The sequence below is a fragment of the Gadus chalcogrammus genome, chromosome 17 (assembly GCF_026213295.1).
Source record: "Gadus chalcogrammus isolate NIFS_2021 chromosome 17, NIFS_Gcha_1.0, whole genome shotgun sequence".
NCBI classification, from domain to species: Eukaryota; Metazoa; Chordata; class Actinopteri; order Gadiformes; family Gadidae; genus Gadus; species Gadus chalcogrammus.
Genome location: NC_079428.1, coordinates 6,801,485 through 6,828,549, shown reverse-complemented (window position 1 = coordinate 6,828,549; position 27,065 = coordinate 6,801,485). Strand labels below are relative to the sequence as shown.

Sequence of the window (27,065 nt, the reverse complement as noted above, 5' to 3'; positions counted from 1 at the left end):
GATGTATGAGGTGGATTGATGGATGAGGTAGGTGAATGAGTGGATGATGTGGATGGATGGATGAATGGCCGGACAGATGGAAGGAGAAACAGCATGCACACATTTAGTAATGAGTGACCTAGTTGGATCATTATTCTAAGGGAGCTAGTTAATTCGCTAGGAAGTTAGTGTGTCTATATTTACTATATTTATTAACAGTTATGTGATTCAATGGAAGTTTATTCTTCTTCCAGTAATCTCACACTCCCTCCTCTTCCGCGAAACATGAACTGGAGATGCTGAAGAGTTCAGCCAACAATAATTGAGTTGGTTCTGTTGTTGTCACACACACACACACACACACACACACACACACACACACACACACACACACACACACACACACACACACACACACACACACACACACACACACACACACACACACACACACACACACACACACACACAGCTAATAATTGAGTGCTTGAGTCACAACATTTTGTGCTTTTGAGTCAGGAAAGAGAAAGTGTACAGCATGTTCCAAACGGAGACAGCAGCAGCAGAAGCTAACATCATCTCTACAAAGCCCTTTTGGCTCTGATTGTCTGTGTGTCATTGAGCCAAAGGATGGTTCATGTCTGCATCTATCTATCCAAAATGCTTTAATCTGCTCTCGCCTCATATTCTCTTCCCTCCTCCATCTCCTCTCCCTCCTCCATCTCCTCTCCCTCCTCCTCCTCCTCCTCCTCCATCTCTTCAACCTTCTCTGCTATTCCTCTCCTCTCCTTCTCACTCCCTCATCCTCCTCTCCTCTCCTCTCCTGCTTCCTTCGTTCTTTTCCCCTTCTACCTCTTCTCTTCTGTTCTAAACTCTCCTCATCCTCTCCTCCTTCTCTTCCTCCTCCTCCTCCTCTTCCTCCTCCTCCTCCTCCTCCTCCTCCTCCTCCAGTGGTGCATTGTCCTAAGCTGTCCCCCCCGGCCAACGGCTTCTTCATCCAGAACGCGTGCAACAACCGCCACGACGCGGCCTGCGGCGTCAAGTGTCTGCCCGGCTTCGACCTCCAGGGCACGGGCATCCGGCTGTGCCAGGCGGACGGTGCCTGGTCCGGGACCACGCCCAGCTGCAGGGGTGAGGCGGGGGGGGAGAGGGGGATGCACTGGTGATGGAGGAAGGCCGAGACCGGGGTGGGGGGGATTAGGGGGTGCAGGGCATTAGTTAGGGGTAGAGAGGGTTCCACGGTAGAGGTTCTTGATGCCTCTTTTTTAGATCCCTTTTCAGCTGGACTTTTAATGTGCCAATGTGATCCGCACACATACACACACAGACACACACAGATAACACAAACACACACACACACACACACACACACACCCACACACACACACACACACCCATGAACTTAACACCCTCAAACACACACAAACACACACGCACAATCTCACAGACAAACACACGCACACTTAACCCCCCCCCCCACTCCACAAAGACACACACAGACACACACAAACACACATAAACAACCCCCCCCCAACCCACACACACACCCGTCCATTGTTAGTCAATAGTCATCAAATCCACGAGGCGGCTATAGAAGTGTTCCGCTACTATTTGCCAGCCCTTGATGTGGCCGAGTCCTAATAAACGCTTGCATCCGCACTAATGGGCTCCGTCAGCACAGAGGGGAGGTAGCGCGTGTTACCCTCTCTCGGGTACGGTTGCTAAGACGGCTTGTAAAACAAGAAGGTGGGTGGGGGGGGGGGGGAAACAACAAACACCGGAGGTGACGGCGGCCGGCCACATGTCTGCGCGTCGCGTGCGGTGGCGGTGCGCTGAGGTCATCGGGAGGAGGCTCTTCCGCTTCTGCCGAGGCTCCCTTGTTCCTCCCCCTCTCTGGAGAGACAGAGAGACCGATAGAGAGAGACACAGAGCCATGAGGGAAGAGAGAGGAAGAGGAAGAGGGGTATAGGAAGAGAGGAAGAGGGAGAGAGAGAGTGGTATGGGACGAGAGGAAGAGAGAGAGAGAGAGGGGGTATGGACGAGAGGAAGAGAGAGAGGTATGGGACAAGAGGAAGAGGGAGAGAGAGGTATGGGACGAGAGGAAGAGAGAGAGAGGTATAGGAAGAGAGGAAGAGGGAGAGAGAGAGGTATTGAAAGGGAGGAAGAGGGAGAGAGAGAGAGGTATAGGAAAGGAGGAAGAGGGGAGAGAGAGAGGGGTATGGGACGAGAGGAAGAGGGAGGTATAGGAAGAGGGGAAGAGGGAGAGAGAGAAGTATAGGAAGAGAGGAAGAGGGAGAGAGAAAGGTATAGGAAGAGGGGAAGAGGGAGAGAGAGAAGTATAGGAAGAGAGGAAGAGGGAGAGAGAGAGCGAGGTATTGGAAAAGAAGAATTGGGAAGATTGGGGTCAAGGGAGAGAAAGGTTTGCGGGACAATAGGAAGAGAGGGATTGGGAAGAGAGAGAGCGGTAGAGAGAGTCGTCAGGAAAAAAGAGAGAGAGAGACAGTGAGGGAAGGCTTGTTCCTATAGGATTCATGGAGTTTTGAATGCAGGGTCATGATGTGAGAGAGATAGAGAGAAGGTTAAACAAACCAATATCAAAAGCTACAGTGCAGTGAGAAGGGAAAGTTGTAAAAAGTAAAAGTGAACCCAGAAGAGCCTCAACGAATACAACAAAATCCCAATTCCCAGCCATGTTCTTGCAAAACCTTGAGTTACATAGATACCCAGACAGTAAGACTTTACAGTGCATAACTGTGGTTGCATACCTTACTGTGTATGTGTATGCGTGTGTGCACGTGCACTCGCGCGTGCGCGTTTGTGCGGGTGTGTGTGTGTATCTATAGTTTCCCGCATACAGTGAGACTTGTCAGTGAATAATGGGACCTCCCAGCTTGCGTCAAGCTCTGGGGGATTCGTAAGGGCGTGTGTGTGTGTGTGTGTGTGTGTGTGTGCGTGTGTGTGTATGTGCGTATGTGTGTGTGTGTGTGTCTGTCCAGGGGTGGCGAGATGAGAAATTATATCCTCCACGCCGCCTTCCCAGACCCCTGGTGTAATGAGGAACAGACAGACCCCCCCCCCCCCCCCCCACACACACACACATACACACTCTCACACCAAGAACGTATATACAGTCATATACATTCAGTGTTTTAAGAGAGAGTTATTAGGGAGTCCTAAAAGTGCTATGCCGGCCACATTCCATGCATATGATTTATTATGCCCTGTGTCTGATTGAGTATTTCAAATTCGATGTTATTGCGTTTTCTAGACCGATGATAAAAAATGAAAAAAGGGTGTGGACATCTTTCACGACGCAGTCATTTGTTTCAGTTCGGGGCCGGATCCCAAAATTTGGTACAAGGTCATGGGTTTAATCCCCAAGGATTAACTAAAGTGTGGGCCAGTAGCCGTTTCGTATGAAATGTTTGGCGTTTATTACACCTCCCTGTCTCGTATCTTATTGATTGGCCTCCTGCGGCAACGAAACTGTAGGAAGCTCCGCTCATCTGGCACTCCAGTTAGAGCAGAACAAACGCCCCAGCAGGTAGCTTTGATGTGAACATGTTGGCCTCGCTCTGCAGTTGATTTTCTCATGCTAATGCTGTTCTTACAGGTGTTTTGGGTTTTAGTTTATTTTCCTGTCTGTTCCAATCTGCCTTTCGGACCATCTGCCTTTGACCTCATTACAGAGGCAGGTTTGGACCATATGGTCGACCTGGTTCAACCAACAGGTTGAACCAGACCGCTATTACTTTGAAGGTTGTTTGTCATTGGTAAAACATGCATTTGTTGGACTGATATGTTCTTTGTGCCCTTAAAATACCCCACACCTTTTTGGCGTAACTTGAAACATCTATCCTTTTACACTCACTGAAAAACAGCAGAGAGAGAAGAACATTGGATCTTTTACTGTTCAGAAGTATTGTTTTGTGCGATTTCTGAGGAATTAATTTCCGTCGTTTGTTTTCGCTCTTAGTTTATCTTTCGGTTAAATCTGTAAATACTAAATTCCGTATAATTTATTTTTTTCTACAGCACAAGTGAAATAATAGACGAACTTGTACTCCGCTGCCCTCATTTAGTGGTCTCCGAGGCAATATGACACACAATCCACCGGAAATTAAACTCACCCTAACCCTCATCCTGCAATTAAAAGGACAAAACACGACCCTCTCCCCTGAACAAACTCAACAACCATAAAGCCTCGACTCCCCCCTGACATGTACAACATGTATACCCTACATCTTCCCCCCATCTACGACTTCTGCTCATTAGACGCAAAATCTGATATTTGTGACGTCGCAAACTTTTCTTTTCTTCTTCGTCCTTTTTTTGGGGGATTCTTCTCGGACCTCCAGTGCGCTCCTGCCCCCCGCTCAGCCGGCCGCAGCATGGCCACATGAGGTGCACCGAGGAAGGAGGTGGCGGTGTCGGCGGTGGCGCCCCCTACAGGGCGGAGTGCACGGCGGGGTGCGAGCGGGGCTACCGTCTGGAGGGGGACAGCCGGCTCACCTGCCTGGCCGACTCCCTGTGGAGCGGACCCCAACCTCGGTGTGTGGGTAAGCCTTCAAGGACTACATAGACCCCCCACCCCCCCCCCCACACACACTCTCCACCTGACCTACACACCACACACACACACACACACACACACACACACACACACACACACACACACACACACATACACACACACACACACACACACACACACACACACACACACACACACACACACACACACACACACATACACAAATAGCCACGCTCTGTCCAATGGTTGCATGCAACGACGCAGACCTGGGGATTATTTACCATGATGCAGTGCTTTCCTCCTGATAGATCATTACCCTGCATTACCCTGAATTTGAACAAGTTAGCCGAAGCGGCCATCTTTAAACAAATACCTGCATTTTTTGCATCGACTTAACCATTTCTAGCTGTGAACTTAAATGTAGTCCTTGATTTTATAAAACGTTACTGTTTCTAATACATCCTGGGAAATGGGCACCAGGAAAGTCTACTTTTGCAATCATTCTCACACACACACACACACACACACACACACACACACACACACACACACACACACACACACACACACACACACACACACACACACACACACACACACACACACACACACACACACACACACACAAACAGGCCTGCTATCTGTTTAGCGTCTGCTAATAAATGTCTGTCTAGTGGGCGTAGATGATATATCAGGAGCTACCAGCCAGGGGCTGTAAAAGAAAAGCTATTTACCTGAAAACTTTAAGAGTATTTCTGTAAAACGTGTCTTCAGGACATTGGCCCTCAGCATAATGTTTTGTAGGAGCCGAGTAAGAACAGAACATAGTAGTTTGAGCAACATTTTTAAACTAATAAGTACCCTTGAGCACACACATGCGTGCACAAACACACACTCAAACACACACAGACACACACACACACACACACACACACACACACACACACACACTACAGTTACTACGACGCAACCCATATTTTGGGAATGCCCACACACTTCTTAAAACTGCTAGTTGGGTGAAAATATTTCTGTAGACTCAGACTGGCCACAGAGAAGCGCCATGGGTCAATTATATCAGAACCAAAGTCCAAGTTGTTCAAGTTGCTCCGCCGCAGATCTCCTGCTTCTGTTCTCTGCCCTGCAGTGACTCAGTCCTCGTGGATCAAGCCTGTCCTGTCCTTCAAGCTCTGGCCTCCCTCTCTCTGCGCTCTCCCTTTCTCTCTCTCGCTCTCTCTTCCTGACGCTTTCTCTCTCTCCCGTTCTCTCTCTTCTCTCTCTCGCTTCCTCTTGCTCTGCCTCTCTTTCTCTCTCTCTTTCTCACTCTTATTTTGTCCTTCAATTCTCCTTCATCTTCAGCAACATCTTGCTTCGTTTATATCGTTTACTTGTAGTGGGCCAATAAACGCATCATCTAGGCTTTGTTGCCTGTTGCAGAGAAGACACACACACACACACACCGACACACAGACACCGATACACACACATCCTTCACACACAGCTTCCACATTACATTCCTGCAGAAAATTGGTAGTTTCACCTCCGATTTCCTAATTGTCTGTTTGCTGTTCCTAGCACACCGGTATGTCTGCAGAGTCACCACATTTAAACCCTACTTAACCTAACCAGGGGAGCCCCTCGCTCTTGGAAGGTCTTTGGCGTCTTTGGGGGGTTCCACCTTGACCTTGTTGACCTGCTGGGTTGTGCCTAACTCCCCAACATTAACAGTGAACAGGTCTGACCTCATGCTCTTCTGATGGATGGAGGATGGGGACATTTGACGATAGTGAGGGAGGTAGAGAGTGGTTTTGAGAGGAGCATGACGCCATGTGTTTGAGGAAAGTCCTACTTTAAAAGGAGAAGCGGCTTCTTGTTTTAGAAGCGTTCGGCGACCGCGCCTTTCTTTCGGCTGTTTCGTTTTATTTGATTCTCGTTGCCACGCAGTCTGATTCGTGTCCACTTCAAGCAGTTTTATAACACGCACAATGGCATAAAGACATTGCTGAGGTTCACCCAAATGCTTTTGCTTTAGATAAGGGCCCCTTTCTCCAACTCTCGGCACTTACAAGGACAAACATGCTGAGCTTGTATAGGGTCAAGCTAAGATGATGCTATAGTAATGTTAAAACTATACCTGACTTTTTGGCATATTCATTTATCAACCTAAAGAGATAAATTATATAAGTTCCAGATTTATTTAGATAAATAGTGTAAATTAGTGTATAAATGAGTGTATAAATGACTACTGAATAAAACTCACCTCGTCTAGTCTTCTTCCCTCCAGAAGTGCGTTGTCCGATGATGGTGGTCCCGAGGAACGTCGTGCTGTCGCCCCCTGCCTGTGGGAAGAGGTCAATGGCCCAGGGCGCCATCTGCGTAGCCACCTGTCGCCAAGGTTACCGCATCCAGGGCGGGAGGCGGGCGGTGTGTCTGAGCACCGGTGACTGGAGCGCTAATGTCCAAAGCGTCACCTGCGCAGGTATGTGTGTCCGTGTGTATAGATGTGTGTGTGTGTGTGTGTGTGTGTGTGTGTGTGTGTGTGTGTGTGTGTGTGTTTTTTTAAAGCTTTGACCCCCGATCACTGAACGACTCGCACTAGTCCGAACCATTAGGCCTCCTTAAGATTGGTTTCAGTGGTCAACTGTGTCCCCTGTCACAGTCAGTAGAACGAACGCTCCTTTTGAGGACATTTTAACAAGGATAATAATAATCCCTTCCTCCTCTGTGTTGGATTCTCAACACCTGAAATGTTCCCCGGTAAGCGCATGTGTGCACGCCATGCGCATGTCTGCACGCCATGCGCCGCAGGTTTCCCTGTGTCTGTGAGTAGCCAGACAAATAAAACAGAACAATAAAAGCCAGGAGAGCTGGAAGTGGAAAAAGCATGGGGTTGGAGAGACAGAGCAGAGACAGAGAGATACAGTGAGATGACTCTGAGACGGAGACATTTTGGACGTGGACCTTTCTTTCCATGCCCCTCCCTACCTCCCTCTCCTTCCCCCCCCCGCTCGGGGACTGTGGGAAAGGGGCTAACTTGATTCTTGTGTCGGCGGTCTCTTTCTTTGGGTTTGTCTAACTCAAACCATGTCTGAACATCGCGGGGTCTGTGCACAGACCCGGAGGGAAGGGTGGTGGTGGACGATGGGGGTGGGGCTGGCACTTCGGAACAGGTGGCCAGCAAACTCTCTCTCTCTCGCCGCACTCTCTCCGCCTTCATCTCCTCTTCGTCTTCCTCCTCCTCTGCCGGGGGTAATGAGGAAATGGTGGCTAATGAGCCGGCGAATGGTTTCTATGGAGACAGGAGGTGTCATAAAAATTAAAAAAAGTGGGGAATTGAAGAGAGAGAAGAGGGGAGGCAGAGACGGAGAGACTAGGGGGAGGACAAATGAAAAAGTAGCATGAGTCATCCGTTTGGTGTTCCACTTTTACAATGTTTATTATTTTTTTTATGGACAATCTGGACTGCTTTGTGTCTGCGATTATAAAGGGAGAAAGTGGAACATATAGAGAGTGAGCTAACAGAGAGAAACCCAAGAGAGGGATAGAGAGAGCAAGAGAGAGAGTTTACTGAGTGTGAGAAATAACAGGCCGTGACCTAGAGTTACGAGTTACGTTAAGAAGAGCCAGATAATCCAGACAAATATGATGAGCACAGTAGGAAATCGACAAAACAAGCATGCGTGAACCGAAGGAAACTCTTCAACAATCAAAATAAGAAGATGGCGCAGTCCCTCTCCATGTTCCAATGGTGATGACCCTCTCAGACAGCTATTCCCTCCCCCCCCCCCCCCCCCACCACCAACCTACTCCCCTGCTCAGAAAAAACGCACACGCACACACTTGTCGTCTTTAAAACTGGATTTAAACAGATTAAATGTTTGAAAGATGTTGGATGAGATATACTATTTACTTGTTCAGTGTACAACACTCATTGATGTGTACTACATTCATCAAGGAGCATAGATAGGAGAGAGAGATCTATCCTTATGTGTAAGCATATATAATGTTTGTTTTTTAAACCTTCCAATCTATCTATCTATCACTCAATCCGTCAATCAAACAGACGATCACACAACGAATCATTCAAACAATCTATCCATCAAAAAACAAATAAATCAATCAATCGTTCAAAAATATATCCATCAAACAACCAATCAATCAATCAAACATTGCATGTATAAAACAAATATGAAAACCATAAACAACTATCTACCGACTGGAGATAAAAATGTAAATATTTTACTGCGACTATTTACTGAACTGCAAAGGTCCTTCGAGAATAAAACGCGAGTCCGGCCAATTTATTCTCTCTTAATCGTTTTATTCTGGTCTGCTCTAGTCACCGTTGTCTAAGATTGATAGCGCTATAAATGCATCAGTATAAAAACGGAAATAGTGCAGGTTTCATACATGGGGAGCAGACAGCTGCTCTCTGTATCCACCGATAGCTGACGTCACTCAGACCTGTTATGTGAGCCGGTTATTGACCCAAGAGGAATCCCCAGCGCTGCCTGAGACAGCGAGTGTTTGGGGTCAGGGTTTTCCATCTCCAGCCGTCCAGATAACTCCTGTGACCTTTGATCTCTCACCGATGAGCCACACTCAATGTGCGGTAATGTCCACAGAGAGAGCGAGCAAGAGAGAGAGAGAGAGGGAGGGAGAGGTTATGACTTCTTGTAGCTTGGTGCGGAGTGGACTTAAGTGCACTTTCTCCAAATTCATAATGACCCATAATGAGTGTCTAATGCAGGATGTAATTAGGTAGGTCAGAGGTCAGATGACAGCACAGCTCACCATTTAAGGAGAAAACAGAGTGCTGGCTGCGGCCAGTGAGTGAATGGAGATTGATATGCAGTGCTTGTGTGTGTTTGTGTGAACGTGGTATTGAAATGCAGTGATTATGATTGTGTGATTATTATTGATATTTCTATTATGGGATGCACCCAGACTCCCAGCCCCCGAAGTTGCAGTGTCCGGAGAACGTGGAGGCGGCCACGGACGAGCGGCGCATCACGGCTAGTGTCAGCTGGAACGCTCCCAACGCCACGGACAACTCGGGGCTAGAGGTCAGAGGTCGTCAGGATGAGATTGGGGGGGGGGGGGCTGATGGATAAAGAGATGGATGAAAGGATAAATAAATGGATGTATGGATTAAACAAAAATTATGGATGGATGTATAGATAGATGTATGGATGGATTGAGGGGTGGGGGATTTCATAAATTGAGCAAAGCCATGTCACACTTGCCAAAGTTTATCCCCAGAAATATTCTCTCTCTCTCACTCTCTCACTCTCTCACTCTCTCTCTCTCTCTCCTCTCTCTCTCTCTCTCTCTCTCTCTCTCTCTCTCTCTCCCTCCCTCTCTCCCAGGTGATGGTGCAGGTGAAGCCCATCTACACCCCTCCGCAGTTCTTCCCCGTCGGCACGGAGACCATCACCTACATCGCCACCGACCGCGCCGGCAACCAGGCCAACTGTTCCTTCACCGTCACGGTCGTCGGTACGCACTACACACACACTCAAACACACATGCACACACACGTGCTCGCACAAACACACACACGCACGCACACTCACAAAAACACTCACTCACCCACGGTGGGTGAATGAGTGAGTGAGTGAGCCCACCCACAAACACCCACACACACACGCACCTCCTTTCAGTTTACCAGGATGTCGGTCATTTGAATTTGATGAACAGAATAGAGAGACCGAGAGAAAGATAGAGACGGGGGAAATGTCCAGAACATCGCCTGGCTTATCTTCTCCCCCAGCTCCTTATTCCAATAAGAAGGTAGATTAGATTTATATCGCCAGCTGCCTGCTGTGTTGTGCTTAGCAGTGAGATCAGCATCATTGGGTTCCTCGGGCATAACTAGATGTTCCCTACCCCAAATGTTGCAAACTCCATGTGTGCACACACACACACACACACACACACACACACACACACACACACACACACGCACACGCATGCCCGTACTCACACAAACACGGCACAGTGAGAGTGAGGCTTTGGGCCTTTTGTTTTCATTCTGTTCTGCCAGGAAGGCATCTTGAATTGATTTAGCAGGGTCAAACACGGGGAGAATTGGATTTAAAATGAAAATTGGGTACATTATGTAGTGTCATAGTCCATCACGGCTCCCCGAAACAAAAATTAAGCAAACACAAGAAGGAATTTGAATTTAAATTCCAAAATCAACAATTATTCCGCACCAAAGTGTGCGCCACCACACACACTCACCGCCACACACACAAACATAGACCCCTCTGTGTTGTTTCACCTGGTGATGCTAATGGCCCCGTCCTCTGCGCTCCGCTGAGACCGTCGACTACTGTCTGGTACTGTTACTGGTCTTCCTCTCGCTGGGGTAGTGTTTGGGGCCAAGATAGCTAAACGTCTGGTCATACTACAGCACCTCTCCCATTGGGGGGCCCTCACACGGGGAGCCAGGGGCACTCGGCAAACAGATGCACGCACAGTGGACTCTCCTTCTCTCAGTGGATCCAGGTGTGTCGGATACGAGAGGCCTTCCGGCGCAGGGGAGAGAGAGATGGTGAAGAAACAGAGAGAGAATAGCCTTAGAGAGAGAGAGAAGAGAGAGCAAGAGAGAGAGAGACATAGGCTAGCAATATAGAGAAGCGAAAACGAGCGCAAGAGAGAGGGACGTAGCCTTAGAGAGAGAGAGAGAAGAGAGAGGGAGAGAGAGAGACATAACCGCAGAGAGAGAGAGAGAAGAGAGAGGGAGAGAGAGAGAGGGAGAGAGAGAGACATAACCACAGAGAGAGGGAGAGAGAAGAGAGAAGAGAGAGAACTCGAGGCTTAAGTTGTTCCGACAACATTCGTGCAGTCGGGGTGCAGCTGCAGCACAGGGCTTTTCCGTACTAGCTCAGATAATCGCCCAGACCCCCACCAACGCTACGGCATCGCAACCGTCTACTCGGCCACTACCCTCGCAGGGTGCACGGGCCAATAACGCAAGTCGCCTGCGGTCGATCGGGCGGTGGACAGACGCTAGACAGCCACTCGCGTTTCCACCAAAAAGCGACTCAGGGTTTTGGCTAATGCGTCCGATAACGCGTGCCATGCGGAGGGCAGGGTGGAGGAAGGAGCGCACGGTTTGGGGGTGGGTGGGGGGGGGGTGGCAGCGATGAACAGTTCCACATGTTGCTGCCACGCTCGGAACGGCCCCGGGGCTTTTATCGGTAGCATGTGTTCACGCGGTGCCCCTCTGACACGCCATCGACGGGCCCGATTGGGCCCGAAACTCCAAGTTCAAATCCGGGCATGATTGCGCAACCGCTGTCTTTTCCCAATTCTTCTTCTCTTTTCTTCCGGAGTCCTCTTCAACGAGGTGCAGCAGGAGGTCGAGAGGCGGCATGCTTTGGGGGTTTATGTCGGCCGCGTGCACAGTTCTTAGACTCGCTGACGATGAACATTACGCCTCGCAATTCGGCCTGTATGGTCTCGATTGATCATGTCTGGCGGTCATGCCCAGGCTGACGCTTTCTCTCCCTCTCTGCCCCCCTCCCCCCCGCCCCCGCCCCCTCTCTGGTTCCCTAGATACGGAGCCCCCGGTGATTGACAGGTGCAGGTCCCCGCCCATGGTCCAGGCCACAGACTCGGAGGCGGCGGTGGTGAGGTGGGAGGTGCCGCAGTTTTCCGACAACTCAGGTATGTCTGCCCCCTCCACCTCTCTGTGTTTCCAGACATCAGATCTTCCTCTCCTCTCTTCTCCTGTCCTCGCCTGGCCTCTCTTCTCCTCTAGTCTCCTCTCCCACCTGTACTCTCTTATCCTCTCCTCTCCTCTCCTCTCCTCTCCTCTCCTCTCCTCTCCTCTCCTCTCCTATCCTTCCCTCTCCTCTCCTTCCCTCTCCTCTACTCTCCTCTCCTCTCCTCTCCTCTCTCCTTTCCTTTTCTCTCTTTTCATCTCCTTTACTCTTGCCTTCCCATGCCGCCTTCTTTTCCTTCCTCTTCCTCAGCTCTTCCTCTTCCTCTGCTCTTCTTGGCTTTAGCTTTATGTGAAAATCTTCTGTTTAAATTGTACTATATTTGATACTGTATTTGTTGTGAGTGTTATTCTGACCGATGTTGGCAATCTTGTGACCAAACTTTCCTTGGGTTTGCATTGAATCGAATATATTGCAAAAACACTTAAAAGCTGTGTTTTCCCGAAATGATTATGGGAAACGAAAATAATACCATTGATTTAATTCGCTGTGACTTGAGACCATTACTGAAACTAAACTAAAGCTGTAAAGTGAAGTACAAAAAAACACATAACATGTATTTTACCATTTACAAGCACACTTCAGAAACAGTCACAGGGTGCAGTTATGGTGTTGGAGACCAGCCAGTGCATACACACACACACACACACACACACACACATACCGTTATATTGACAACTATTGCAATTACCGAAACATAATTTTTTTTCTCACCTGACTTTATGCAGTAGTTGCACCGGAGTTTACAAATATTACACACACACACACACACACACACACACACACACACACACACACACACACACACACACACACACACACACACACACACACACACACACACACACACACACACACAGTGGGTGTAATAACAGAGTCTTGCGGGCGGTCTCCGGGGCCACAACACGTCAGCTGCGTGCAACGTCCACGTCAGTGTTTTGTTTTTCCAGGCCTACACCCTGATGCCCCAGGCTATTTATAGCACACGTACACACACACACACACACACACACACACACACACACACACACACACACACACACACACACACACACACACACACACACACACACACACACACACACACACACACACGCAGACAGTAGGCTCCAGCGGGGCCAGACGTGTGTCAGCACTGTTGGAAAGGCCCCATGCTCCTGGATGTGTTTATAATGGTGGAGGGAAGAGGAGAACGAGGGCAGGGACTGCACTGAGATGAAAGGTCGCACGCCCTTTTTTCTTTCTCTTCCTCGTCACACGAGGCACCAGCCGGTTACTTTCTGTTTTTATTTTGCTCTTTTCCTCCACTGTGTGCCATTTTTTTTATGTTCCTAACTCTCGTTTATTGTCTGCCTTACGTTATGTGTCACTTTCGCTCACTGCTCTCATAAAGGGCTATTATGCAAAATTCTAGGGTCCGTGCCAAACAGGAACACACAGACACACACACACACACACAAAGACACACACACTTGCACACACATTCTCTATTGTCTGGGATGTTTAGACGCATCGTTTCCATTCTCCGTCAGCTGATCCCACTGAAACAACAGTGATACATCATTACCGCCATGATTAAAGAGAGACGACTCCTTTTGCCTGTCATCTGCCATTTAGCCAACAACACTGCCCCCAGCAGGACAGTTGAAGAAATGCATTCCCCTAATCTCTAAGCAGACCTATAAGTGGCTGCAGTGGTTACCGTGCTGACAAACTTTACCTGACTGTTTTTGTCTGATTCTTTGTATGCTCTGATTCTGTGTCTGACTTTTGTAGTTAGCCTTTCAACTTTTTTTATATCCATGTATTGTAATCTGTCTACTCTGGGCTAAGTTTTCAGTTATTTTTTATATAAGATGACCTATTCCGTTTGTATAGGAAGTAGTGTGCTCCAACATATTTCTGTGCTTACCATGGCTCGCAAACCAATCCATGAGCTGTCTCCCCCCCCCCCCCCCCCCCCCCCTTCCTCCAGGTGGTCGCATAGTGGTGACGGGCAGCCACACCCCCGGGTCACTATTCCCCGTGGGGGAAACCCTGGTGCGCTACACGGCCACCGACGCGGCGGGTAACAACCGCACATGTGACCTCACCATCACCGTCCAAGGTACCGCCGCCCCTCAAGACTAGCGCCTTAAAGGTCCCATATCATACCACCAGGTGTGAGTGGGATTGGCCGTTACAAGCTGTTTTGAAAATCTGCCTCTTCTGACATCACAAGTGGGCGTGTCCACCTAGATCTGTGCTAGATGGATCAGTCTACCACCAACGTCGCTCGTCTATCCGTCACACATCTAGGTGGACACGCCCACTTGTGATGTCAGAAGAGGCCGATTTGTCTAAATGGCTTGTTACGGCTAACCACACTCACACCTGGTTGTAGAATACATAGATATATATAGAACACTAGGTGGTCGCCTTTGATGACGTTCCAGACGCCGCCGTATGACATCTAGTGTTCTATATATATCTATGGTATAATATGTCACCTTTAACCTGCTAGCTAGCTCGTTTACTCCATGGTCCCTGCTCATTCATCATTTAAATCAAACTAAAACAACCCATCTTTCCCGGGGCGTGTTTCCTGTGGTGCACAGGGACGGACTGCAGCCAGCCCTACGTCCCCGTCAACGGGGAGTTTGTGTGCGTGGAGGAGGAGGAGGCGGTGAACTGCGTGCTGCGCTGCAAGGAGGGCTACAACTTCGCCCAGGACGCGGTCCACAGCTACTCGTGCGCCTACGACGGCGTGTGGCTGCCGGCCACGTCCTCGGATCGCCCCGACTGCTCCCGTGAGTGTGTCTGCTTTCAAACCAACCGTTTCCCACCTGTTCAGATGGTTTCGGCCATTTTGTATTTTTTATCTGCCATTTCTACAATCAGTTTATAATGGTTCAATGTTCAATGTTTGACATTGATATTTATGAAATGTATTGAACATAGCTCTCTCCAGGAAACAAGGAGGCTTTGTGCACTTACTTCCCCACTGATAATACTGTAACCCTGCGCTGTTGTTTCCTCCCCCAGTGAACCGCGTGGCGAACAACGGCCTGAAGCCCTTTGAGATGCTGTTCAAGGCCTCGCGCTGCGACGACCTGGACCTGCTCAAGACCTTCACCGGGGAGTTCAACATCAAGCTCAAAGTCCTGGTGAGCACGCACGCACGGACACATAAGCACGCACACACACAGCCACACATCCACATACTCCGTGTTGAAGTGTGATGTCCCACAGCTCCCCAACCTGTGTGAGAGCGAGGACGTTTGTAAGCTGGAGGTGAACTCCCAGGGACAGTGTCTGGAGTACAACTACGACTACGACAACGGATTCGCCATAGGTAGCGCTGTCCGTCTCGATGCGCATGCTCTGTCTCATTGGCTGTCTGTACCTGCGTTTACGGGTCTGTCCGTCTGTATGTACACCGATTGTCTTCACAAGGTTTTAGCCTCTGTCTGTCTGTCTGCGTGTGCATACGCCACTCTGTATTCACCTCACATGATCCCCAACCCCATGCTAACCTTTTTCTCCTTCCCCTACTTTCCCCTTCCGTCTCCTCTCTCCGTCTCTCCCCCATGGTGTCTCCCTCCCCCTTACCTCCCCCCTCCTGTCCCCTGGTGTCTCCCTCCTCTGTCCCTCTCCTCTCCCTATCCTTCTCTCCCCCTTCTGCCCTCTCTCTCCCTCTCCCTCCTCTCGCCTCCCTTCGGTGTGTCTTTCCCTCCTCCCTCCCTCCCTCCCTCCCCCCATCCGGCGTCTCCCCCTCTCCTCCCGTCCATCCTGGCTCTCTCAGGGCCGGCGGGGGGGTGGGGCACCGGCACGGCCCCCCAGGGCTCCCCGGACTACACCTACTTTGACTCGGGCTACGCCTTGGACAGCCGTCCCCCCCGGTCCCAGGAGAGGAGGGCCCCCGCCCGCCTCCGCACCAAGAGACAGGGCCGGCGGATCCGCAGGCCCACCCGGGACCAGAAGATCCAGATCTTCTTCAACATCACCGGTGAGGGGCCGGGGGGATTCTACCAGGGCTCATGCCTCCGCCGACCTCTGAGCTATCGACTGGCCCTCTCCCATTCCCTGAGAGAAGGGGATCTTTCCACTTTCCACCCCTTCCCTCACAATAAAAAGAATGTTGTTTTTAGTTTACTTATTGATTACTTACTACACAGGCCTAATCGAACCAACAAGCCAAACCATACAATAACAATTTCTCGGCTGTTCCTCGTAATAAGTGCAAAGGGATAACCACTGCCATTAGGCCGTCCTTCATGGTGTTCAGGGGTACATGGATTTAATATTTTTTTAATTTATTGGTGATTTAAATTCCCAAACAGCGCCTCCCAGTGCCCTGGAGGTAAAATAGCGAGCAGGTAATAGAAGACTATCTTCTAAAAGATAGTTATTTGGTCAACTGCACACAGGTCTCCCCGGGGATACCCTGCCTGCCTACCTGACACAACAGATAACCTACGAGAGATAACGAACCGTTCCCCCCCCCCCATTCTCTCCCCACAGCGAGCATCCCCCTGCCCCAGTCGAGGAACGACTCGGTGGAGGCGGCCAACCAGAGGAGGCTCATGCGCACCCTGGAGCAGCTGACCAATCGGCTGCGGCGCACGCTGGCCCGCCAGCCGCTGTCCAGCTTCAACCTGGAGAGGGAGTTGATCGTGGTCGACCCCAAGTCCCTGGTCAGCCGGAGGGCCACGCTGTTCTGCCGGCCCGGCTCGGTGCTCAAGGGCCGCATGTGTGGTGAGCGGGGGGGGGGGGGGGGGGTGTAGGATCCTCAACCTAATCCTATCCTTATGCTGTGTTTAGGTTTTTATTGATTCTTTCATTCATATCCCGCCCCATTCACCCTCAGGGTGAAGGGAACTTTTTCCTATTTCTAGTTTCGGTTGTCGAGGCTACACAAATCTAAACCGTGTGTGCGTGCATGCGTGCGTGTGTGTGTGTGTGTGTGTGTGTGTGTGTGTGTGTGTGTGCAGTCCAGTGCCCGGTGGGGACCTACTTCTCCCTGGAGTACCATGAGTGTGAGAGCTGCTGGCTGGGCTCCTTCCAGGACCAGGAGGGCCAGCTGGAGTGCAAGACCTGTCCAGAGGGCACGTCCACCGCCTACCTGCACTCCCGCAGCGCCACCGAGTGCAAGGGTGGGGTCTACACACACTCACACACGCACGCACGCACGCAGGCACGCACACACACACACACACACACACACACACACACACACACACACACACACACACACACACACACACACACACACACACACACACACACACACACACACACACACACACACACACACACATCCTTTGGTCCTTCTATCCATCAGTCCCCAATGCTACGATTTCCATGCCCCTCTTACTTGTTGATACTTATGAGGATGTGTGTGTGTGTGTGTGTGTGTGTGTGTGTGTGTGTGTGTGTGTGTGTGTGTGTGTGCGCGCGCTGCAGGCCAGTGTAAGCCCGGCAGCCGCTCCATGAACGGGCTGGAGACGTGTGAGTCCTGCCCTCTGGGGCACTACCAGCCCGGCTTCGGCTCCAGGGAGTGCCTGGTGTGCCCCGACAGCACCTCCACCGTGACGCGGGGGGCCGTGGACCAGGCAGAGTGCGGGGGTGAGGCTGGTCCCCCGGTGATTTGCACGCTGAACGTGGAGTTGATGTGTCGGTGTGATGTCTGTTTGTTTGCAGGTGCTTTTGGAGATGTTAAAACAGCGGTCTAACGTTTTTTGTTTCTCCTCCTCTCCACGTCCCTCTCTCTCTCCCCATCCCTCCTCTCTTCTCTTCTCCTCTCTCCTTTCCCCCTAACCTCCCCTCCGGTTTTATCCTCTCTCATCCTCCACGCTCCTCACCTCTCCCCCAATCTTTTTCTCTCCTACTTTCCCCCATCCTTCCGCTCCCCCCATCTCCTTCTTCCTCCCCTCTCTCTGTGCCTCTTTCCTCCTCCTCTCTTCCCCCATCCCTCCTCCTTGTCCCCTCCTGCTCCCTCCCCCTTCCTCCCCTCTCTCTCCCCCTCCCCCTCTCTTCCTCCTCTCTTCCCCCCATCCCTCTTCCTTGTCTCCCCTTCCTCTCGTCCTCCTCCTCCTCCTCCTTCTTCCTCCTCCTCCTCCTCCTCCTCCTCCTCCTCCTCCTCCTCCTCGCCTCTGCTCCTCCTCCTCCTTCTCCTCCTTCCTCCTCCCCTCTGCTCCTCCTCCTTCCTCCTCCCCTCTGCTCCTCCTCCTCCTCCTCCTCCTTCCTCCTCCCCTCTGCTCCTCCTCCTCCTCCTCCTTCCTCCTCCCCTCTGCTCCTCCTCCTCCTCCTCTAGTTCCCTGTCTGGCAGGCCGCTTCTCCCGTACGGGCCTGGTGCCGTGCTACCCCTGTCCCAGGGACTACTACCAGCCCGACCACGGCCGCTCCTACTGCCTCTCCTGCCCCTTCTACGGCACCACCACGGTTACCGGGGCGACCGCCATACAGCACTGCTCCAGTGAGTGCCAAGCCGTCAGCGCTGCGCTTCTGCAGGGGATTTTTCGAGAACATGTTGGCTTAACTCCTCTTGGGAGCACTGCGGGACCAGTAGCTTTAAAGTCCCCCAGCCCCCCCACTCTGTTATTAGTGTTGGAGGTTCCCCATTCCTGACTGGGTCTGTAGATGGTAATGAGTCTGGTGGTAATGTATAAAACATGTGGGGGAACTCTGGGAAAAACTCGAGGTAACCCGTTCTGTTGTTGTTTGTGTGGCGCTACCAGGCCTCTTGTGACGCCAAGATTCAGTTGCACAGTTTTTTTGCACTCAGATTGAACTACGGTAAATTAAATTAGAGAACCAGTAAGACGTTAATAACATCAACCACCAAAGACTCCTCATCAAAATCCCCCCCCCCCCCCTTCCCAGCTGAAAGCCTTTCTCAGACATAGCTCCGCTTATTTCCAAATTCTGCGGTTATGGCGGACTTGGACGACCGGGGGTTTCTGATTGTTATGACGGCTCAGACCAATTGGAAAATGGATTACTGCACTGGGTTAGAGGGGTGGGGGGGGGGGGGGGGGGGGGGGGGGTGAATATGAAATCTAATAAGAATCCAATTGTGCTACTGGGGTTTCTGGAAAAAGAAAACGGGCCTCATGACGAACGGCGTGGGAAACGCACGGCGGCAGCGGTGTGGGGGGGGGAAGGGAACACGAACCTGGAAAAGCCGACGCGGCTTTTCAGCACGAACTCGTGCGACCCGAGTCGCCAGTGGAAACGTATCCCCCTCTCTTCCCATTTTCTTTTTCCCTTCCCTTCGTCTAACGTCTACCCCCCCCCCCCCCGCGCCCGCCGTAGGTTTCAGCTCCAGCTTCCTGCCCAAGGAGGAGAGCGTGACGTCAGCACCGGAACCCGTGCCCAGCAACCAGGACTACCAGGCCAGCAGCCAGGTCTGCACGCCCCGCCCCTCTGTCTGGACCTCTGTCTGTCCACGCCTGTCTGTCCGTCTGTCTGATTCAACCTGTCTGTATGTCTGTCTGGACCTCTGTATGTACACGCCTGTCTGTCCGTATGTCTGATTCAACCTGTCTGTATGTCTGTCTGGACCTCTGTCTGTCCACGCCTGTCTGTCCGTCTGTCTGCACCAACCTGTCTGTATGTCTGTCTGGACCTCTGTCTGTACACGCCTGTCTGTCCGTCTGTCTGATTCAACCTGTCTGTATGTCTGTCTGGAGCTATGTCCGGGGCTATGTCTGTCTGTCTGTCTGGGGCTATGTCTGTCTGTCTGTCTGTGCACGCCTGTCCTCCCCTCTGTCTGTACACGCCTGTCTGTCCGTCTGTCTGCATGAACCTGTCTGTATGTTTGTCTGGAGCCATGTCTGTCTGTCTTCCTACATAGGCCTGTCTGTTGGTCTGTCTGTATGTCTGTCTGAGCTATGTCTGTCTGCCTGTCCGTACACGCCGGGCTATCTGTCTTTCTCTCTGTATACGTCTGTTTGTATGTCTGTCTGTATGTATGTCAAAACCACACTGTCTTCAATGAAAAACTTTATATGACAAGTCCATGAAGGTTTAAGGGCCAAAACAGCGTTAACTTTGCAGCACATACACAGCAATGCAATATATATATAAATATATTTTCATATCAACTAGTGTTTGGAGCGAACGGTATCTTTTTTACCTGGATGTTTGTAGCTGCGATCTGATTGGATGTCCCCCTCAGGTGTTCCACGAGTGCTTCCTGAACCCCTGTCAGAACAAAGGGACGTGTGAGGAGGTGGGGGCCGGCTACGTCTGCACCTGTATGCCGGGCTTCACAGGTACACCGCGACCCCCAACCCTCCCCATCCTCTGTGGTCTAGTTGTAAGTGCCGGTTATTTACGTCCTTTGTCTCCCCCTAGGGGCCAAGTGTGAGAGTGACATTGATGAATGCGACTCGGCCCCGTGTCAGAACGGGGGCCTGTGCAAAGACGGGATGGGGGACTTCCTGTGTGAGTGCAAGCTTGGATTCGTAGGTATGTGTGCATTATTCATTTTCATATCTTCATAAAATCATTCATATTAATAGAATCATCCAAGACTTCTCTTGTCTTCGCTCTTTGGAAGTGGCACTACGGGAGTACTGAATAGACAAAAAAACTGAAGGCTGATCTTATCTTTGATGTTGGTTGGTTGGATTATGAATAATAATATCACGATGATAAAAGGTTATAAAAAAGAACGGTATTGTTCATTGTTGAAATGCTACGTTTTTGCAGTGAAACTCAACTGAATATATTACATCAAGAAGCCACAAGATTTAATAAACAATATATACTGACATTATTCAGGCCAAGGTCATTTTCTATCCTTTTCAGTCAGTCAGTCCATAGTTGCATACTGCACACACAGAGCTGTATTAGGTTGCGGGGGCCTATATTGAAACACCTTCACCTCAGCCCTCCCCGCCAGCTAACGTGGTGTGTGTGTGTGTGTGTGTGTGTGTGTGTGTGTGTGTGTGTGTGTGTGTGTGCGTGTGCGTGTGCGCGCTGTCGACAGGCTCGCTGTGCGAGGCGGAGGTCAACGAGTGCGTCTCCTCGCCCTGTCTGAACGAGGGCGTGTGCGTGGACCGGGTCAACGGGTTCACCTGCAGCTGTGACGGAGGCTACACAGGTCAGGGTAAAGGCAGGGCTCACCTGGAGTGTGGGTCCAGTCCACTCGTTAGGATAACGATGAACACCTGAGCTACCTTGAGATATATATGCACTGTGTTTGTTCTCTCATTCAATCCGTCTTCCAAGGCACGAAACCCCATAAGAATATGTAAAGACGATCTATAATTGTTAATTATCTATAATAGCAGTTTAAGGTTAGATATAGATATTGTTTTATTTATTTATTCAAGGTCTTTTTGACCCAACGCAGGCCTAAATCCGAAGGTGAAAGTACAGAGTGTGTTCAACCTCCGCTCCATGTTAAGTCTCAGCTGCCCCCCCCCCCTCAGGCCCTCGCTGTGAGCTGGAGGTGGACGAGTGTTTGTCGGCGCCGTGTCTGAACGGCGGGGTCTGCGAGGACCTGGCCGCCGCCTTCTCCTGCACGTGCCCCACGGGCTACTCTGGGGAGCGCTGCGAGGTGGACGTGGACGAGTGCCACAGCGCCCCCTGCCTGAACGGAGGCTCGTGTCACGACGCCGTCAATGACTTCAGGTTACAATGATATGATACGTTTGTTTATTTTATACACTGGTGGGTGGGGCGGAGTGGGTATAAAAACGTTGGAGGAAATGTAGTTGGGTGACAGGTTTTTAATTCTGTTTTATTCTCAAATTACCGTCTATTTTACGATTAAAACTGTGATACTCTAATTAGTTTGATAAACCTATCACCATTTTTTATTAAATTTTGAATGCTATTTATAAATGGCATCCAATAAGCGTCAGGGTAAGGGTTGGTAACAAATAAGGAAACGGTTATTTTTTGTGAGGTTTTGAAGATTGAAAGTAGTGTTTGATCCAATAACATTACATTACAGCTAGAAACCAATGATGCAGTGCTTCTGGTCCTTTTGGTACAACTGAAGACCTCTTCCTGTTTGCTCCTCATATCTAACCTACCGGGGCGCAGGTGCCAGTGCGTGGAGGGCTACCACGGGCGTCTGTGCGAGGTGGACGTGGACGAGTGCGACCCCAACCCGTGCATCAACGGGGCCAGCTGCCTGGACGGGCTGGGCAGCTTCACCTGCCGCTGCCTCCCTGGGTTCAACGGAACCAGGTGTGAGACAGGTACTCTCTAGGACCAGGGGACGCGTCGCTGTGGCAACCCAGGGGGGACGGGGCTGGGGGGGGGGGGGGGGGATGTTGTACTAAAGAGAAACAATGGGGAGAAATGGGTGGTATTTAGGTGTTTTTCTTCGTATGATAAATTTCTGATTTGGAGAATTAGTCGGGAAATAGATCCAAAAGCGAAATCTTGAAACACGTGTGGGTCTCTGAGAGACGATGAGTCACCTTCAGATTGATCTTTCATTTATCATTTATCGATTGGATTTGTCGATCTGTGTCCCCGACGCCACAGAGATGTCCGCCGCCTTCAACCTGGACTTCGAGGTGTCCGGTATCCACGGCTACGTGATCCTGGACGGCGTGATGCCCACGCTGACGGAGATCACGTGCACCTTCTGGATGAGGTCGTCGGACACCATCAACTACGGCACGCCCGTGTCTTATGCCGTGGAGGGCAGCGACAACGCCTTCCTGCTCATCGACTACAACGGGTCAGCCAGCGTCACCATACACACGCACGCCCTCAGACACAGTAGAGTGCGGTCCGTGGAGGGTATGAGGGGTCGTGACCGCTCCTAACACACATTTCCGATTTTAAATACCGTTTTAAAACATCTGTATGCATTTAAATCTTGGCTTATTTAAAATCGACAAAGTTATTAATTAGCTGTTGCTTTTTCCGATGGACTCCAGACTCTCAAATTCTTGATGATTGAGCCGTGTTTGGGAGCGACGGGAACGTTTTCACGTTCCCGTCACTCCCAAACACGGCTCATTCATTCACTCACGCACCCCTTCATTCACGTGGCTGTAGCGGCTCCTGTCGTCATGTGACCAGCCGTCCGTTAACCCTCTCGCCCCCCCCCCACAGCTGGGTGCTGTACGTGAACGGGAAGGAGCGGATCACCGACTGCCCGGCCGTCAACACGGGCCAGTGGTACCACGTGGGCGTGTCGTGGCGCAGCTGGGACGGCGACTGGAGGGTCTACATCAACGGCAAGCCGTCCGACGGCGGCAAGGGCCTCTCGGTGGGCTCCTCCATCCCAGGTAGGGCCCTCCTCCTCCGCCGGGGCCGAGAGGCTGGCTCTGCCCCCCCTCAACCCCGGCCTGGAGGGAGCAGTCTGCGGAAAAAGGGTTGTTGAGAATGAAGTCAAATTTGGGAATCTTGTTTCATTTCTCTGTTGCTGTGACAGTGTATCAATTGAGCACAGTGTCCGACAGCAGAAACCGTTTAATAGGGTTAAATGTATTTAAATGGCACTTGGTAATGGGGATGGTAACGGTATTAGTACACTGGTAGTAAACGGTATTCCAACAGAAGCTACTCCCTGTGAAGTTAAAGAGCAGTAATGGGATGGGTTTGACCTTTGACCTGCAGGTGGCGGGGCCCTGGTGCTGGGTCAGGACCAGGACAGCCGGGGGGAGGGCTTCAACCCCGTCGAGTCGTTTGTGGGCTCCCTCAGCCAACTCAACATCTGGGACCGGGTCCTGAGCCCTCAGCAGGTAGGCAGCGCTGCTGGAAGACGGCCCCGAACACTCAAACCAAGGGCCAATAGGAAGGAGACAAACATTTGAGCAATGGACCAATAGGAAGCCATCAAACACTTTACCCAAGGGCCATTACAAGGGAAGGTGTCTGTGTGTCTGTGTGTGTGTGTGTGTGTGTGTGTGTGTGTGTGTGTGTGTGTGTGTGTGTGTGTGTGTGTGTGTGTGTGTGTGTGTGTGTGTGTGTGTGTGTGTGTGTGTGTGTGTGTAGATCCAGGTTCTGGCCAGCAGCTGCCCGGCCTCCCATGTGACCCACCGGGGGAACGTCCTGGCCTGGCCCGACTTCCTCAACGGTCAGATGGGCCGCGTCAAGACCACCCCCGGCAGCATCTTCTGCGCCGGTGAGTGAACATGTAGTCTATTACACCGTGACCTTTAACCTTTGACCTACCATTACTACTCAGCATCTGGAGAAGAAAAACAACGATTAAAAAACAGACCTTTTGAAAACATTCAACCTGAGGATCTTATAATCAGTATATAGAAAACACAGTTTGAGCGACTGCGCTACAATTACAATTAGGGGCATTTAGCAGACGCTTTATCCAAAGCGACTTACATCGGTTAATACACACATTGACACACACATGCAAGGCGACAGCCAGCTCGTCAGGTTTAAGTGTCTTGCTCAGGGACGCATCAACACTCAGCTAGGAGGAGCCGGGGATCGAACTAGCAACCTAACGGCTACAAGACAACTCCTGAGCTAAGCCGACCCTATACTTACTATTCAATAACCTGTTCATCTATTTGTGTCTTCGATGATGAACTCATAGACAACATGCATGATTTCTCTTCACTCTTGAAGAAGACATTGTAAGTCACAGACCAATGGCCGTCCATATCTGAACTGACTCAATGCGCGTCTCTGGGCGGTCGCCGTCGACCAATCAGAGGCCGGATCAGCTCCCGACTCACGGCCGCGCCCTTCTCACCCAGACTGCCCCCCGCTGGAGAGTGCGGGGGCCCACCTGAGGGCCTCCACGGTGGAGGTGAGCCCGGGGGCCCAGGTGCAGCTGTCCTGCGACCCCGGCTTCTACCTGGTGGGCGAGCCCGTGCTGCAGTGTCAGAACAAGGGGGAGTGGAGCCACCCGCTGCCCCGGTGTGAACGTGAGTTCAGAGGCCTCCCCGCCTTCCCTCCTGTCCGTTGGGCTCCTTTTGTTGATGAGTGGGAGCGGTTGTTGTTGACTGTCTTGAGTACGTGCTTGTCTTTTGTTTACGTGCTGGTTAAGCCACACAAAGACACTCGTACGCACACATGCAGACTCGCACACAAACACGCAAGCAAGCACACACAAAAACACAAACACGCAAGCAAGCACACACAAAAACACACACACAAACACGCAGGCGAGCGCGCACGCACGCACGCACGCACACACACACACACACACACAGAATAGTTAGTGCAGTTGACTCCACTCCGTCACCCCACTTATTTTTCCCGTGACCTATGACCCTCCCCCGACCCCTGAACCCCACCACAGGCGTGTCGTGCGGGCCCCCCCGGCCCCTGGAGCACGGCTCCTTCCAGGGGACTGACTTCCTGGCGGGCGGCTCGGTGGCGTACCAGTGCAGCGCAGGCTTCTACCTGCTGGGGGACGCCCGCAGCCAGTGCACCAACAGCGGGAAGTGGGCCTCCAACCTGCCCGCCTGCCTGGGTACGCACACTACCCTCAGCCCTGGACTGGGTCATGGGTTGGTCCCTCATGTGGTGGTCCATTCATGTGGTGGTCCATTCATGTGGTGGTCCATTCATGTGGTGGTCCATTCATGTGGTGGTCCATTCATGTGTTAGTTCATCATGTGGTGGTCCATTCATGTGTTAGTTCATCATGTGGTGGTCCATTCATGTGTTAGTTCATCATGTGGTGGTCCATTCATGTGTTAGTTCATCATGTGGTGGTCCATTCATGTGTTAGTTCATCATGTGGTGGTCCATTCATGTGTTAGTTCAGCGGTTCCCAAACTGGGGGTCGCGACCCCCCGGGGGGTCGCGGAGCACCGTCAGGGGGGTCGCGGAGAGATGGGCCAGTTTGCATATTAAAAAACAACAAAAAAAAAACAACATAATTATATGAAACATTATATTAAAATACTGGCGTCAGAATAGGCTTTTAATGCACAGCCACTTTGCACCTTTGAAAAGAACCCCCTGTAACCCCACCCTTTGATTCTATATTTGTCGGTTTGTCCCGCCATCGAACGTCAGTCTGATAATCGGCCCGCAGTGATTAATTCAGTGATTCAGCTTTCCTCAGCGACGACCATAATTCTATCTCTGGATCTATCTCTATCTCTGGATGTTACTATTATGCATAGTAACATCAATGCACTAAGTTGGGGGGGGGGGGGGGTGCTGTCGCGCGGGGCGGGGGGTCGCGAAAAAAGTCCCAAGTCCAAAAGGGGGTCCCCTGAAAAAAAGTTTGAGAACCACTGTGTTAGTTCATCATGTGGTGGTCCATTCATGTGTTAGTTCATCATGTGGTGGTCCATTCATGTGTTAGTTCATCATGTGGTGGTCCATTCATGTGTTGGTTCATTCATGTTTTGTTTTTTTAGAAAATTATAATAAAAATATTTATAAATATTAATACATATTTTTGTTATTGGGATTAATGCATATATTTTTGTTCTGTTAATTCACTTTATTTATTAAATATGATCCCACATATAGGCTAGGGCTGGCAATGAATGCAATCAATATGAGGTTGTGTTCGCCTGTGTGAACTACATCATGCCACCAGACAGGCTGTGTCCAATTACTAGTGTGCAGTCATGCCATCATGACTGTGCTGTTTGACTTAAGAAGCGATATGTTTCCCTGTTTGACTGATCGTGTGTGTGTGTGTGTGTGTGTGTGTGTGTGTGTGTGTGTGTGTGTGTGTGTGTGTGTAGACGTTGACGAGTGTGCTCTGGGTTCGGACTGTGATAAACACGCCAGTTGTCAGAACACGGACGGCTCGTATGCGTGCAGGTGCATCCACCCTTACAGCGGCGACGGCAAGAACTGCACGGGTACGTCACATCATAACCTCAACCTGTCCATCCATCCACCTGTCCATCCATCCACCTGTC

The 27,065-nt window shown here is 50.9% G+C and overlaps 2 protein-coding genes across 2 annotated transcripts in view; both read left to right on the top strand.

Annotated features, from left to right (window-relative positions):
- The window catches only part of LOC130370446 (sushi, von Willebrand factor type A, EGF and pentraxin domain-containing protein 1-like), a 27,674-nt gene extending 23,113 nt beyond the window's left edge, over positions 1-4,561 (top strand). The window contains exons 5-6 of the mRNA XM_056576200.1: positions 931-1,110; positions 4,338-4,561. Of these exons, the coding sequence (XP_056432175.1) occupies positions 931-1,110; positions 4,338-4,561 (404 nt within the window). The remainder of the gene's footprint in view (positions 1-930; positions 1,111-4,337) is intronic.
- The window catches only part of svep1 (sushi, von Willebrand factor type A, EGF and pentraxin domain containing 1), a 49,719-nt gene continuing 23,678 nt past the window's right edge, over positions 1,025-27,065 (top strand). Inside the window, 27 exon segments of the mRNA XM_056575415.1 lie at positions 1,025-1,110; positions 6,795-6,989; positions 9,458-9,576; positions 9,880-10,009; positions 12,077-12,187; positions 14,219-14,350; positions 14,841-15,032; positions 15,268-15,389; positions 15,475-15,577; positions 16,028-16,231; positions 16,747-16,980; positions 17,217-17,378; positions 17,689-17,850; positions 18,539-18,700; positions 19,540-19,631; positions 20,405-20,501; positions 20,584-20,697; positions 21,221-21,334; positions 21,666-21,867; positions 22,285-22,442; positions 22,735-22,933; positions 23,314-23,489; positions 23,821-23,945; positions 24,199-24,328; positions 24,927-25,097; positions 25,475-25,648; positions 26,886-27,005. Coding sequence (XP_056431390.1) covers positions 6,809-6,989; positions 9,458-9,576; positions 9,880-10,009; positions 12,077-12,187; positions 14,219-14,350; positions 14,841-15,032; positions 15,268-15,389; positions 15,475-15,577; positions 16,028-16,231; positions 16,747-16,980; positions 17,217-17,378; positions 17,689-17,850; positions 18,539-18,700; positions 19,540-19,631; positions 20,405-20,501; positions 20,584-20,697; positions 21,221-21,334; positions 21,666-21,867; positions 22,285-22,442; positions 22,735-22,933; positions 23,314-23,489; positions 23,821-23,945; positions 24,199-24,328; positions 24,927-25,097; positions 25,475-25,648; positions 26,886-27,005 — 3,886 coding nt within the window. The 5' untranslated portion in view covers positions 1,025-1,110; positions 6,795-6,808.